The sequence below is a fragment of the Primulina huaijiensis genome, chromosome 2 (genome assembly GCF_012295235.1).
Source record: "Primulina huaijiensis isolate GDHJ02 chromosome 2, ASM1229523v2, whole genome shotgun sequence".
Taxonomy (NCBI): Eukaryota; Viridiplantae; Streptophyta; class Magnoliopsida; order Lamiales; family Gesneriaceae; genus Primulina; species Primulina huaijiensis.
This window is the reverse complement of record NC_133307.1, coordinates 24,177,543-24,190,468: the sequence shown is the minus strand read 5'-3', so window position 1 is coordinate 24,190,468 and position 12,926 is coordinate 24,177,543. Positions and strand designations below refer to the sequence as shown.

The 12,926-nt window shown below is 34.6% G+C and overlaps 2 protein-coding genes across 2 annotated transcripts; one reads left to right on the top strand and one right to left on the bottom strand.

Moving 5' to 3' along the window:
- Positions 1-5,918: 5,918 nt before the first annotated feature.
- LOC140970801 (pentatricopeptide repeat-containing protein At5g15280, mitochondrial) lies at positions 5,919-9,939 on the top strand. The gene has a single exon (XM_073432709.1). It carries the CDS (start codon positions 5,989-5,991, stop codon positions 9,724-9,726), a length of 3,738 nt encoding a protein of 1,245 aa, XP_073288810.1. The 5' UTR covers positions 5,919-5,988; the 3' UTR covers positions 9,727-9,939.
- Positions 9,940-10,096: 157 nt separating this feature from the next.
- On the bottom strand, positions 10,097-12,695 carry LOC140970802 (uncharacterized). The gene is made up of 2 exons (XM_073432710.1): positions 11,666-12,695; positions 10,097-10,489 (listed from the first exon to the last, which is right to left on the bottom strand). The coding sequence occupies exons 1-2, from the start codon at positions 12,638-12,640 to the stop codon at positions 10,415-10,417; spliced, it is 1,050 nt and encodes a 349-aa protein (XP_073288811.1). The 5' UTR covers positions 12,641-12,695; the 3' UTR covers positions 10,097-10,414.
- Between the last annotated feature and the right edge of the window lie 231 nt (positions 12,696-12,926).

Sequence of the window (12,926 nt, the reverse complement as noted above, 5' to 3'; positions counted from 1 at the left end):
TATATATCTACAGTTGTGAAGTTATTATTTTAATAATGAGACGTAAATTCAGAAATTTTAGCCTTGAAAAAATTAGTGAAATATCATGTTTTCAGAAAAATTTTATATAAAGATTGAAACTTAAAAAAAAAACGGGAAGATGAAAATAAAATTAAAGAAAAGATTTCCGACAAATAATTAAATTAATTTCCTCAACGAAACGTGATAGTTGTCGAATTCCTTTTCATTTCGGTTGATTTTTCTTTAGCAGAACAACGTGCGACAATAAATGTTGGTCGATGTTATTAATTTAATTTATGAAGAAATTGATTTTTATTTCACGTGGCTTGGGACCAAATTACACACTTGTTAGAATTGTTTTTTCTTTTTTTTTTTGAGAGCATTTAAGACAAATACTTTTTTTGATGTTTGCAGGGATGGCGATGTCTAGCAAAGAATCACATGCCAACAACCTATTTCCATTCCTCTTCCTTGGATCGAGATCCATTTTGGCTAAACTAATCATGTCATGCCCATTAATTGCATATATTTCTTTAGAGTTCGAATCTCACAAAAGTTTTTCCAGTTTTAATTTGTTTACAGATTTATCTAATGCGATGCGTACGTGCATTATATAAGACTATCACACATATTCGATGTTTACTTAATAGATATCGAAAAAATAATAAACGTGAGTTCGTCGTCGTCAAATTAGCTTGAGTTATAATATTTGAATTTAAAAGAAAGACATGAAATGTTTGTTGTGATATTAAAGTTATATTATGGAATCTTAAAATGACATACATAGTAGTCGTTATGTAATTAAGGTCTAGGATATATGTTCTCCGTACCGTTCTGAAGAAAAATCAAGAATTCATTTGGATAGTTGAAATTTATAATCTGGTTCACAATTTTAAAATTATATCTCAACATGTTTGCTTTCGGATCAATTACATGTACGGAATTATGTATGATCTTTTTAAACTCCATTCGAACAATTTATGACCGTTTTCCGCATAAATTTTGATGTCCGGTAATTGATATTTTTTATTTTTAAGTAAATAATATGCAAAGTATATAGAACTTATTAAAATTTGTCAAATTTGTTTTTCACTTATTATATTGATTTTATTCATTTCATCATGATATGACCACCTCATGGATGAGTATGTGTTGGAAGTTGGAACATTTCATTTTCGCAATCTTGATTTTGATGTTAACAAAACTTGTTATTGTATTTCTAACATGTGTACTCACGTGTGAAGTTGCAAACACAAGAAGAAAGCTGAAACTGAATTTCTGACGAGTTTCGGTGTTTTGATGATATCTCTCAACTAGATTATTCAAATGACAATCTGACAACTTAATTAATTAGAAAACGCAATTTGGAACAAGTCGTATTTCATATCAGCTGAGCAAAATCGTATTGCACGAAAATAACAATCAGTTGAGTATGAGTAGTTACGTTGCAGTATTTTGATCATATCTCTCAGCTCGGTTATTGGAATAAAGCGATTCAATATGCGTTGGAAAGATAAGACGATGATCTAGAAATCATCTTCAGAAGTCAAAATCTGAATCGAAGCTTAAATGCTGATAAATGAGGATGGAATTACTGGTTCTGCACAAACTGAAATCAACAAGGCTGATTTCAGTACACCAGCTGAAACTGAACCAGTTGAGCAGCTGACCAGTTTAGGCTCATAAAAATTTCCATCAAGGCGAATTTGACTGTTGCAATTTCAGAAACAGTACATAAGTTTTTCAAACGGTCATATTATTGTGTTTAACGTATATATCAGTGTTGGGGCCTATAAATACAATTTTTTGAATATCAAACAAGAGCTTTTGAAGAGAATTCAAAGCCTGAGCAGTTAGCATGAAGAAATATGTTAGTTGACAGCTCAAGCTCTTGTGTGATGATACAATTGAGATGTACATTGTAAATGATAAATTTCTCACACACAAATCACTCACACATATACATTTGAGATTATTGCTTAAATTGAGTGAGTCTTGCACAAAGACGTTAAACTTGTTTATGTAGTCTTTGCACAAAGACGTTAAACAAATACTGACTGAAAGGTGCTACCTTCAGTCTAGTTGAGTGCTATGAGTTCAGTTAAACAGTAGTGTAAGTACTAAACTGAGTGGGTCTGTACAAAGTATTGTATAAATCGAAGTCTTCTAATGAATCTTTCTCAAGGGGAAGAAGGGGTGACGTAGGAGCATTTGAAGTCTCCGAACATCCATAAACAAATTCGTGTCTATTTGTTTATTGCATTTACTTATCATTTCATTGTTCTAAAGATGTATTGTTGAAGCATTTTATATGTTTTTCAAATAACAAAATATTGCATATCAAATGTTTGATAAAATGCTTTAACCAAAATATTTTTATTTATTCAACTTGCATATATTTTAAATGTTTTATAAAATATTTAATCAGTTTCTACGAAAGATTATTTCGAGTGTCTTCCGCTTGATTTGAAAATCAAACTCGATTTAATTCATTGGTGTTCATTATTTCAAGAATCGAGCTATTGTAACTCAACGATTTTCTCCCAATCTGATCCTATCNTAGATTTCTCAAATTGAGGTGGTCACCTGACGCCTTCATCAAAGCATGCTCTGCCTATTTAGGAGACCTGACCCCTCCCAGCTTACTACGGAGGGTNAAACAAATTCGTGTCTATTTGTTTATTGCATTTACTTATCATTTCATTGTTCTAAAGATGTATTGTTGAAGCATTTTATATGTTTTTCAAATAACAAAATATTGCATATCAAATGTTTGATAAAATGCTTTAACCAAAATATTTTTATTTATTCAACTTGCATATATTTTAAATGTTTTATAAAATATTTAATCAGTTTCTACGAAAGATTATTTCGAGTGTCTTCCGCTTGATTTGAAAATCAAACTCGATTTAATTCATTGGTGTTCATTATTTCAAGAATCGAGCTATTGTAACTCAACGATTTTCTCCCAATCTGATCCTATCAATCTGTGCTACTCTTCGGTGTATCATAAACATCTTAANAGTAATAAAGAATGACCGACAAATTTTTTTTTTTTTGCCCAAAAAATTAGAACAATTCTTTTTTATCTTTTACTTGTAATATTTAAAAAAGTAACTTTTATGATTTGAAAATATACTTAAAGTTGTCTTTTATTCCTATAAAAAAATATTAATTAGTTCGCTATATACTGCAACATTTTTATAATTCAAAATTATATTCGTATTTTATAGTAATATTTTTTTTTTATTTCAACACACGCTGAGGTGGGAGATTGAACCCGGGGAGGGAGCCAGTTTAAACTGGTGGGTGAGACCAGTGGTATTTAATAGTAATATTTTAAGGGAGTGTTTGAGAAAGATTTCAGGAAGCACTTTTTAGTTTCTAGTTGGCTGGAATTGTTTTGTAAAGTTTATAAATATCAGTTTTTGCTTCAATTTTTATAATTTTAAGCCAAAAGTTAAAAGCAAGTTTGAAAAGAGTTTTTTGTTTCTGTTTTTTTTAATAGTTTAAAATTACAATTTAACATTTACATCTTTGAAAAATTTATCATATTCTACAATTGTTTTCAATTTTTATAAATATTTTTGCAGATTTTTAAAATAATGAATTTAATTTATGTATGAGTTTTTAAGATATGAATTCATAAAATTCCAATCATATTATATTAAAAGAATTGATTTTAAGAAAAATATATAATGAATTTTTATATAATTTTCATTTTCAGATTTTTTTTAACATGTTTTGTGCATTTATACTTATTTTTCAATTTTTTTATTTTATTAACCTTATATAAATTTTCACTCATTCATGTTATAAAAAAATTTAGTTTTGATACAAAATATTAAAATTGTTATAATAATTATATAAATACATTGTCGATGGTACGAGTACCAAAATTTATATAATTAAAAAATATAAATGTTAGTTAAGGATATTGTTGTTATTTTGCTAAAAATTAATAAGTTTGAAAACAATTTTTCACTGAACACTCAAAACTTAAATTGTATTAACTTTATAATTTTATTTTCAAACACTTTCTACTTTTGATTTACAAATACTTCAAAATAATATCTAGAAAAATAACTTAAAAATAAATAAAAACTCGCTCAAACACTTTCTAAATAGTTTACGTGTAATTCAAAATTCCAAGTGTGATAAAAAGTGTTTTTAGTTAGGAAAATCGCAAAAGTCGTGTAATAATTCAATATCGACAATCAACTTCCTTAATTCATAAAGTTGATTCTAATTTATAGCGATTTAATGATTGTTTTGATTAAAATTTAATGTAAAAATTAAATTATATAAATTAATATTTTTTTAAAATATATTTTTGAGCTTAAAATTTCCTTAGAACTCAAACATAGACGGGGAACATGAAAGAAGGTGAAACAAATCTATCTATATTCGACAAAGCCCCATATGGATTCGTTTCGTTTAGGCACCAACCAGCATTCACATGCACATGAAAAAAGACACAAGACATCAACATTTACAAATGGAGTCGGATCGACGTGATTAAGTATGCTCGATGCAACGATGAAAAATGCAGTAATATAGATATGATAAATTAATATATATGAATAACATAATAATTTATAATGACGAACAAACGAAATCGAAAAGTGTAATATTTCAAAAACCGGCTTTACTCTATAACAAATGATTATTTAATAATGTATTACTTGCATTATATATTGCTGATGCTTACTATGCAATATTAGTGAATAAATTCATGAAATTTAATTATTGGAGCAAGAACTTTGGTGTTATCTATTGAAAAGAAAACGCGTTTTTGCCAGATTTTCCTCCTTTGTTTTGGGCATCACATCATCAAAATTAAATGGCCCACAAAAGAGGCAATTTTTGCGGTTGAGCATTAGTGTGTACGTTATAGTGTACTTGGACCGTCCAATTAATAATCACGATACCATGTCTATTTTTATTGATTGCATATATTTATTTATTCATTTATTTTAAATAATATACTTTTCTGGAGTTCATATATTTTTACGGAATTCAAGTGTTTTTATATAATTTTCATATAATTTTGTGGATTTATTTTATATTATTTTTATTGACATTTGTAAATTTTTTCATAAAATCTTATGAATTTTGTAATTTTATTATTATTATTTTTTTAAAATTTATTTGAATGATCAGTTGAACGTGAATGCTTTTTATTTATTTAAATTATTTTTATATATCAATATAAATATTTTTCACTTATTGATTTAAGTTATGAAAGACGATAAATAAGTCCGTATTATATTTATTGTAATTAAATTTCAATTATTCAAGTCAATTCAATATGTTTATTTAATTAATTAATATTTTTTTAAAATACATAACAACAACTTTCAATATTAATAAATAATAAAACTTCAAACATTTTCTTCCATTTTATATAATTTTTTGTATAAAAAAATATATCGAAAGACTTTAGCCCCATGAAATAATAATAAGGCAAAAACTTGTGTGAGACGGTCTCACGGGTCGTATTTTGTGAGACGGATCTCTTATTTGGGTCATCCATGAAAAAATATTACTTTTTATCTTAAGAGTATTACTTTTTTATTGTGAATATCGGTAGAGTTGACCCGTCTCACAGATAAAGATTCGTGAGACCGTCTCACAAGATACCTATTCTAATAATAATCATAAAAAAAAACATTTACTCAAGTTGTCATTAATTAATTTCAAGAGAAGGTATAGTTATTTTTTTAAAAAAAGAAAACGCACACAATGCGAACGGTCACAAGCTTTCTTCTTGTTTTAATTACCCTAAAATAAGAAGCTTCAAGCTAAGAGCTCACCTCATTTGGGCTTGAAGATTGCCGGAGGAGCCCATATTCGAGAGTGGGCTATGTAAAGCCCAATCCAACCTCAATTGTAAATTTACGGACAAAACGACGTCGATCTTTGTTTCTTGTTCAATTGAACTGTCAATGCACGGTCAGGACCTGAATCAGAAAACTCTGTGCTCGGATGCTTCCAACTTTCTCAATTTTCAGCCCTAAAGACTTCCATTTCAGACAAGTTCGCTCAATTCTCTCCTTTTATAAGCAGAAAATTGGTTTCAGAGTCGAATCTTCGGTTGAAAATCTGCTAGACCCGCCTTCTTCAAGAATAAATCAGTCCCAAAAAGAATTATCTTCGTTTAACTTCTCCGGCATTGCGAAAACTGTGATCTCCAAGAGTTCGCATTTTTGGGGGACTGATAAAGGTGAGACCTTCACTAATCATACCTTGAAAGATTACCTTTTGGGACTCTCGGATATTTCCCCAGTGACTGTACGTAGATTTTGGCGTATATTCGATTTGAAACCTCGAGATGTTTTTGAAATATTGGTTGGTTTTGAATCTTCCAGTGGGAAGTATGAGACTGAGGTTAAAAAGGTTAAATCTTTGTGGGGAATTTTCAAGTGGGCTGGTGAGAAAAATAAAGAATTCGAACATTTTCCTCAGTCTTGTAAGATCATGGCTTCTATGCTTGTGCGTGTGGGGTTGTTTGTGGAAGTGGAATCTGTGCTGTCTAGGAGTGAGAGTCGGGGAATTTTGTTGGATTGTCAGGAAATTTTCAGTGATTTGATCGAAGGTTATGTGAGGGATTTTGAATTGGAAAGGGCCATTTGTACTTATGACAGAATGAGGGGACTTTCTTTAGTGCCAACGAATTCGAGTTATCAGGCTCTTCTCAATTATTTGATTGGATTGAATGAGGCACAGTTGATGTATAACGTTTACGTGGATATGATCAAGATAGGACTAAGAGGGAATGCAGAAGAGAGTAGCATTCATGAGAATGTCATACGGTTGCTTTGCATCGATGGTAGAGTACAGGAAGCCAGAGATCTTGTAAGGAAAGTTATGGCTTTTGGAATCATACCTGGTAGAACCATTATTGATGCAATTTGTTGTGGATATTGTGAGAAGAAGGATTTTGATGATATATTGAGTTTTTTTGCCGAAATGAGGATTGTTCCTGGTGTCATAATTGGCAACAAAATCCTCTTTTCATTAGGAAAAAATTATGGTGTCGAGCAAACAAGCTTGTTCATGGAGAAAATGGAGGAGCTCGGTTTTTGTCCTGATGAAAGAACCTTGGGGATCTTGATTGGTTTTAGTTGCCGTGAAAGGAAGTTAAATAATGCTTTCATTTGTCTTTCAGGCATTCTATCGAGAAGTCTCAAGCCACATGTATGCTCTTATAATGCTCTCCTAAGCGGGATTTTTACCAACAGCATGTGGATGCACTCCCGAAACATCCTCGTTCAAATGAAGGATATGGGAGTTGCTCCAAATTTGTCAACTTTCAGAGTTCTCCTAGCTGGGTTTTGTAAAGCCATGCAATTTGAGGAAGTGAAGGCAGTGATGGATGAGATGGCAGATCGAGGCTTGATAAAATTCTCATTGATTGAAGATCCACTAACCGAAGCATTCACCCTCTTGGGGTTCAACCCGATGGATGTGAAGATCATGAGGGACAATGACCAGGGATTTTTTAAAACTGATTTTTATGATACTCTTGGTAATGGACTCTATTTGGACACAGATCTGGAAGAGTATGAAAAAATAATTGGCAAAGTCCTTGAGGATGCCACAATTCCCGACTTTAACTCTTCTATTCTGGAGAATTGTCACAATCGAGATATAAAAAACACTTTCAGCGTGGTAGACGAAATGGCTAGATGGGGTCAAAAACTGTCATTGCCCGCCTCTATATCCTTACTGAGAAGGCTTCCTAGATCTGCCTTCAGTGTCAAAACCATCCACCATCTTTTGGAGACCATGTTTAAATCAGTCTATCAACTTGATCAACAGTCTTTAAATAAGATCGTCCAAATGTACAGCAAAAAGGGATTAACATTCTCAGCCAGGATGTTATTCGAAGGGATGGAACGAAGAAATGTCATGATTGAAAATGGTACATACTCCTCTCTTTTGCTTGCTTTCTGCAAGAGAAGTGACCTGAAAAGTCTCCGTTACTGCCACCATCTTGCGAGAAAATATAATTGGTCTCCAAAATTGGAAGATAGGAAGGTCCTCTTGAGTAACCTGTGCCAGAAAAAATGGTTGAATGAGGCATTTGAGATGTTTGAGACCATGTTGCTTGCCAGCCCTAGTGGCACGTCGGAAACTTTTCACTCGTTTCTTGAAGAGCTTTGTTCTCAAGGGTTCACTAGCGATGCTCTTATTTTGCTCAAGGAATTTCCAAGTCGTGCCATTGTCTTGGATCCCATGGCTTACAGCCATCTTATTCATGGATTTTGTAAAGAGGAGAAATTCTCGGAAGCTTCTGAGATTCTTTATTTTATGTTCTCTAAGAACTTAACTCCAGCTCTCGATGTATCCATCCAGTTGACTCCTGTGCTATGGAGAACCAACATGGAGAAAGCTTCTGCGTTAAAAGATATATGCTTGAAAGAGCAACCTTCTGTCTTACTCACCACACTCCGTGCTTTGATTAAACAGTTCTGTAAGCTTAAAATGATTGAAGAAGCTGCCAATCTATTCAAGGAGACTTTGTCAAAGGGCCTGGTTACCGATATGGAGGCATTTAACTTGTTGATTCAAGGCTACTGCAGAGAAAACAAATCGAGGAAAGTAGTGGAACTGCTTGGCGTCTTGATAAGGAAAAGCTTAAGCATCTCGATTTCAAGTTATAGCCATTTGGTGCTCTGGTTATGCTCAGAAAGAATGTTCCGCCAGGCATGGAGTTTGAAAGAGCTCGTGCATAAAGAAAGCGGCCTGTCCGACATTATTATGTATAACATTTTGATATTTCACGTTTCCTCAGGGAAGAACATTTTGTTCTTGGATGCATTGATTCATGAACTTGAAAAGACAGGATTGAGATACGACGAGGTTACATATAATTTCCTGATACAAGGACTTCTTCAGTGTCAAGATATCTCACGCTCTGTCGGGTACCTGAGGACTATGATAGGCCAAGATCTCAGGCCAAGTACCCGTAGTGTTCGAGATGTAATTAGTTACTTCTGCAGGGAAAATGAGGTCGAAAAGGCCTTGGATTTAAGTAGAGAATTGGGACTTAGAGGTTGGATTCATGGTACTGTGATTCAAAATAGAATCGTTCAAGCACTTCTCAAGAAGTTTAAGCTACATGAAGCAGTAGATTTTCTTGACAGAATGGAATCAAAAGAACTGATTCCCGATAATATCGATTATGATATTTCAATCGAGCAGCTGTATTTTCATGGTAGTCAGGATAAAGCAGTCGATCTTCTCAACATAATGCTTCAAAAAGGGAGGGTCCCTGAATCTTCTAGCTACGACTGTATCATCCAAAGTTTCTGTAGCGACCATAAGTTGGATTTAGCATTGGATTTTCATGCTGAGATGTTGTGTAGGAATAGAAAACCGAGCAAGATCACTTGGGAAACTCTTGTTTGCAGGTTGTGCCGATATGGCCGAGTGGCAGAAGCAGAGGAGCTACTAAACTCCATGATTCAGTTAGGTGAAACTCCGAGCAAGGAGATGTTTTGCTCCGTGATTAACGAGCATCGGTTTAAAAATAACGTAAGAAAAGCTTCCGAGCTATTGAAAGTAATGCAGGAAATGGGATATGTGCCAGATTTTGACACGCATTGGTCTTTAATCAGCAATTTAGGCAGTTCGAGTAAAAAAGAGCGTGCAAATCCGAAACAGAGCTTTCTGTCTGGTCTCCTTTCTGGTTTTGGATTTGATCGGTCGGAAACCTAATGACAAAGTGCGGTAAACTACGCAAAACTTCATTTTTTTAATTTATTTTTATGGCAACGTGAAGGTGAGGCGGGCTCACGTGAATCATCATATTCTCATGAAACATTATTGTATCCCTTTTTTCATGTTTATTCTTATATACAGATACCGTGACTTATTTTCCTAATTTTGAAACAAAATTCGTGCATTATTGATGTTCAATTTCTTGCAAGAAACATAACCATTTCTTCTAGATTTTTATTCAAGGGGAGGAATCAATAATTGCCAAAAACATCAATCTCCCAAATCCAAAAACACCACGCGAGTTAACAAATTAGAGAAGCAAGTAAAAATGCACAAAGCGACAGCAAAGAAGCTATTAGAGAGCAAATTAATAAAAGACACATTTCGAATTATTAAAACAAACTAGGGATGAAGATAGTACACGAGAATGCATAAAGCATCAAACTTCAAACACGTGTCTGGCCTTGATAAGCCAATCGTGTTTTCCCCTTTTATTTTCCACACATGGGTACAGCTCAAACATATGGGATGCACAAGACACACTGAAAACAGAAGAAAACATGAAAACACTTTATTTCAGTAGCATATGGCATGATCATGCTGCACAAGACACATTGAAAACAGAAGAAACATGAAAACACTTTAATTCAGTAGCATATGGCATGATCATGAGATATCCTTCTCCTTAATCATCATAGCTCTCGCGGTGATGGTGATGCTTGTAGCGAGGCTTCTCCTCATCATCAGAGTTATCTTCTCCCTGAAAATCGTACATACCAGCATAATATTAATTAGAACAAAATGATGTTGAAACCACTGGCCATCATGCAAAGTCAAACTTAGAAAGAAAATGATTTTGAATTTCACATATCTCAAAAGTTTGAATTTATGGAAGTGATCCAACGTTAATATTTATGATAATTCCTTCCACAAATCCCCTATCGGTAAATGGAGAGAAAAATCATTTAAACCATCTTGCCAAAAAGTAATCCAACAACAATGTTGATGCTTTTATAAAGGATACACGTTACTTCATCAGTTACTAAGATATCCTATAATAGCGAGAAGATGAAAATTTGGGCTCAATAGTATTTCATTTTCTTCACTGCCTAATCTTCACTTCTTACAGCAAATAAATAGTGTGGGGACTATACCATTAAGGTTATCACTTCGAGAAACTAAGGCATAATTCAAATTTTAAAACATTTGGAGCGTCATAAATCACAAGATAATATGGGTTATTTCTTCACCTAAAATCCCTTCGTTTAAAGAATTAGAAAAGGGATCAAATACAATACCATTTGTTCACCTTTATGTCCTGCAATGAAGGATTCTAAGGCCTTGGCTTGGGCTATATGAGCGGAGTCTAATCAAAATGAGCTCAGGGCATTCAAAATCTTGATTCTTAGAGTCCAAAATCAGCCCAATAAGAATGATACACATATGCTGCTCGTTTTCATTCTACAAATTCACTCGGGTTTCTGGTTGAGCTCGAGTGCTCCAGACACAAGGATATATTTGACATCAGTACATAAGATCATTAATGATGCAAAATCATATTTCCTAATCATACGACCAGTGCATTCAAAAAGAAAAAGTCAAATTCATCATAAATTTTTGATTCCAAGACAATTAACAAATAGCAAACAGTCTCCAAAATTCGTTGTCTCAAAATTTTGCACATATTTTATTAATGCTACTTAGAAACAGGCTCGATCGTTGACGTATTACCATCGGACAAAATATTCAATTTCAAGCCCATCAATTTTGTATGTTTGGGTGAGCGAGCTCGGACCAGCATTGCCAAATTACTAGTCCTACCGAGGTCATAGATAACAAATTCATTCCAAGAAAAACTTTTTATAGGGAAAAGTTTCACCAGCATGGATGATAACCATAGAAAAACAAGAATAACGTGAAAGGGAAAAAAACTCACATATTTCTTGCGGCCATATCCCTCATCTTCATCATCACGCCTCTCGTAGCTGGGCTTCCTGTAATCCTCTTCCTCAGACCTTCCGTAGCTGGGCCTCTCATATCCCTCTGGCTCATAACTAGGTCTCCCGTAACTGACCCTCTCTTCTCCATATTCAGGCTTCTTACCATACCCACCCGATCCATATTCATCGGATTCGGGTTTCCTACCATACCCACCCGATCCATATTCATCGGTTTCGGGCCTCCTTCCATACTCGGATCGACCATATTCAGATTCGGCCGTCCTCCCATAACCAGAGCCGTACTCTGAACTGGGCTTTTCAACTTCCTGCCTCCCTCCATATCCCGATCCATACTCCGAGCCAGGCTCACCGAATTCACTTTTCCTCCCATGATCGGGCCTCCGTCCATACTCCGATTCAGGCTCTTCGTAATCGTTTTTCCTCCCATAGCCCGATCCATATTCCGATCCGGGATTTCCATACTCTGGCTTGCTCCCGTACCCAGATCCATACTCCGAATCCGGTCTCTTCCCATATCCACCCCCTTCGCCATATCCAGATCCATGCTCGCTTTCTCCACCATACTCACCTTGGGGGCGATTCATCCCAGGCTGAAACCCATAATTAGGTCGGGGTGCATCGCACTCGTACCCACCCCCAGAAGGGTTTTCGCCCTCATATGAAGCAGGGCGCGGTCGAGGCTTTGGCCTAGCGTAGCTCTTGTACTCGTTGTCCAAAGCTTCTTCGGCGTAGGCGCAGGGCTCCGCGTACGAAGTATACTGCGGCCGATCATAATCGAACTCGTCAGATCCATTAGAGGTATTGGGATAGCAAATCTCCTCGGAAGGCGGTAAAGGGCGGCCGTAGGTCAAGTTGATGTCATATCCGCCGCCGTAAGGAGTGGGATCATAATCGTCGAAGTCGTCGACCTCGTCGCCGGTGTCGCGGTGGCCTTTTGGGAAGTAAGACATCGTTTATCTGGAATTCGCTCTGATCTGATGTATGTGGTAAATGTGACCCCATCGGAGTGAAGGCAAAATGGTATAAATAGCTCGAGTTATTGGAATCATGTACGACAATGCCCTTGGATCTTGTTTTTATTACAGTAGCACACGTGGCAGTGGCACCATGCAGGTAGCTACTTAATTCGCGGATCCTAGGAATTTGTTATTTCAATTTATATGGTTAATATTCCTTGTTCAAAATTTAATATCATAATATCTATATGATTACCGCATCAATTTAATTATTTTAAAA

Excerpts from the sequence above, each read along its gene's own strand:
- LOC140970801 (XM_073432709.1), top strand. The coding sequence starts at position 5,989 with ATGCTTCCAACTTTCTCAATTTTCAGCCCTAAAGACTTCCATTTCAGA.
- LOC140970802 (XM_073432710.1), bottom strand. The coding sequence starts at position 12,640 with ATGTCTTACTTCCCAAAAGGCCACCGCGACACCGGCGACGAGGTCGAC. Across the intron at positions 10,490-11,665 it reads GATATGGCCGCAAGAAATAT|GGAGAAGATAACTCTGATGA; the intron begins GTGAGTTTTTTT and ends TACGATTTTCAG.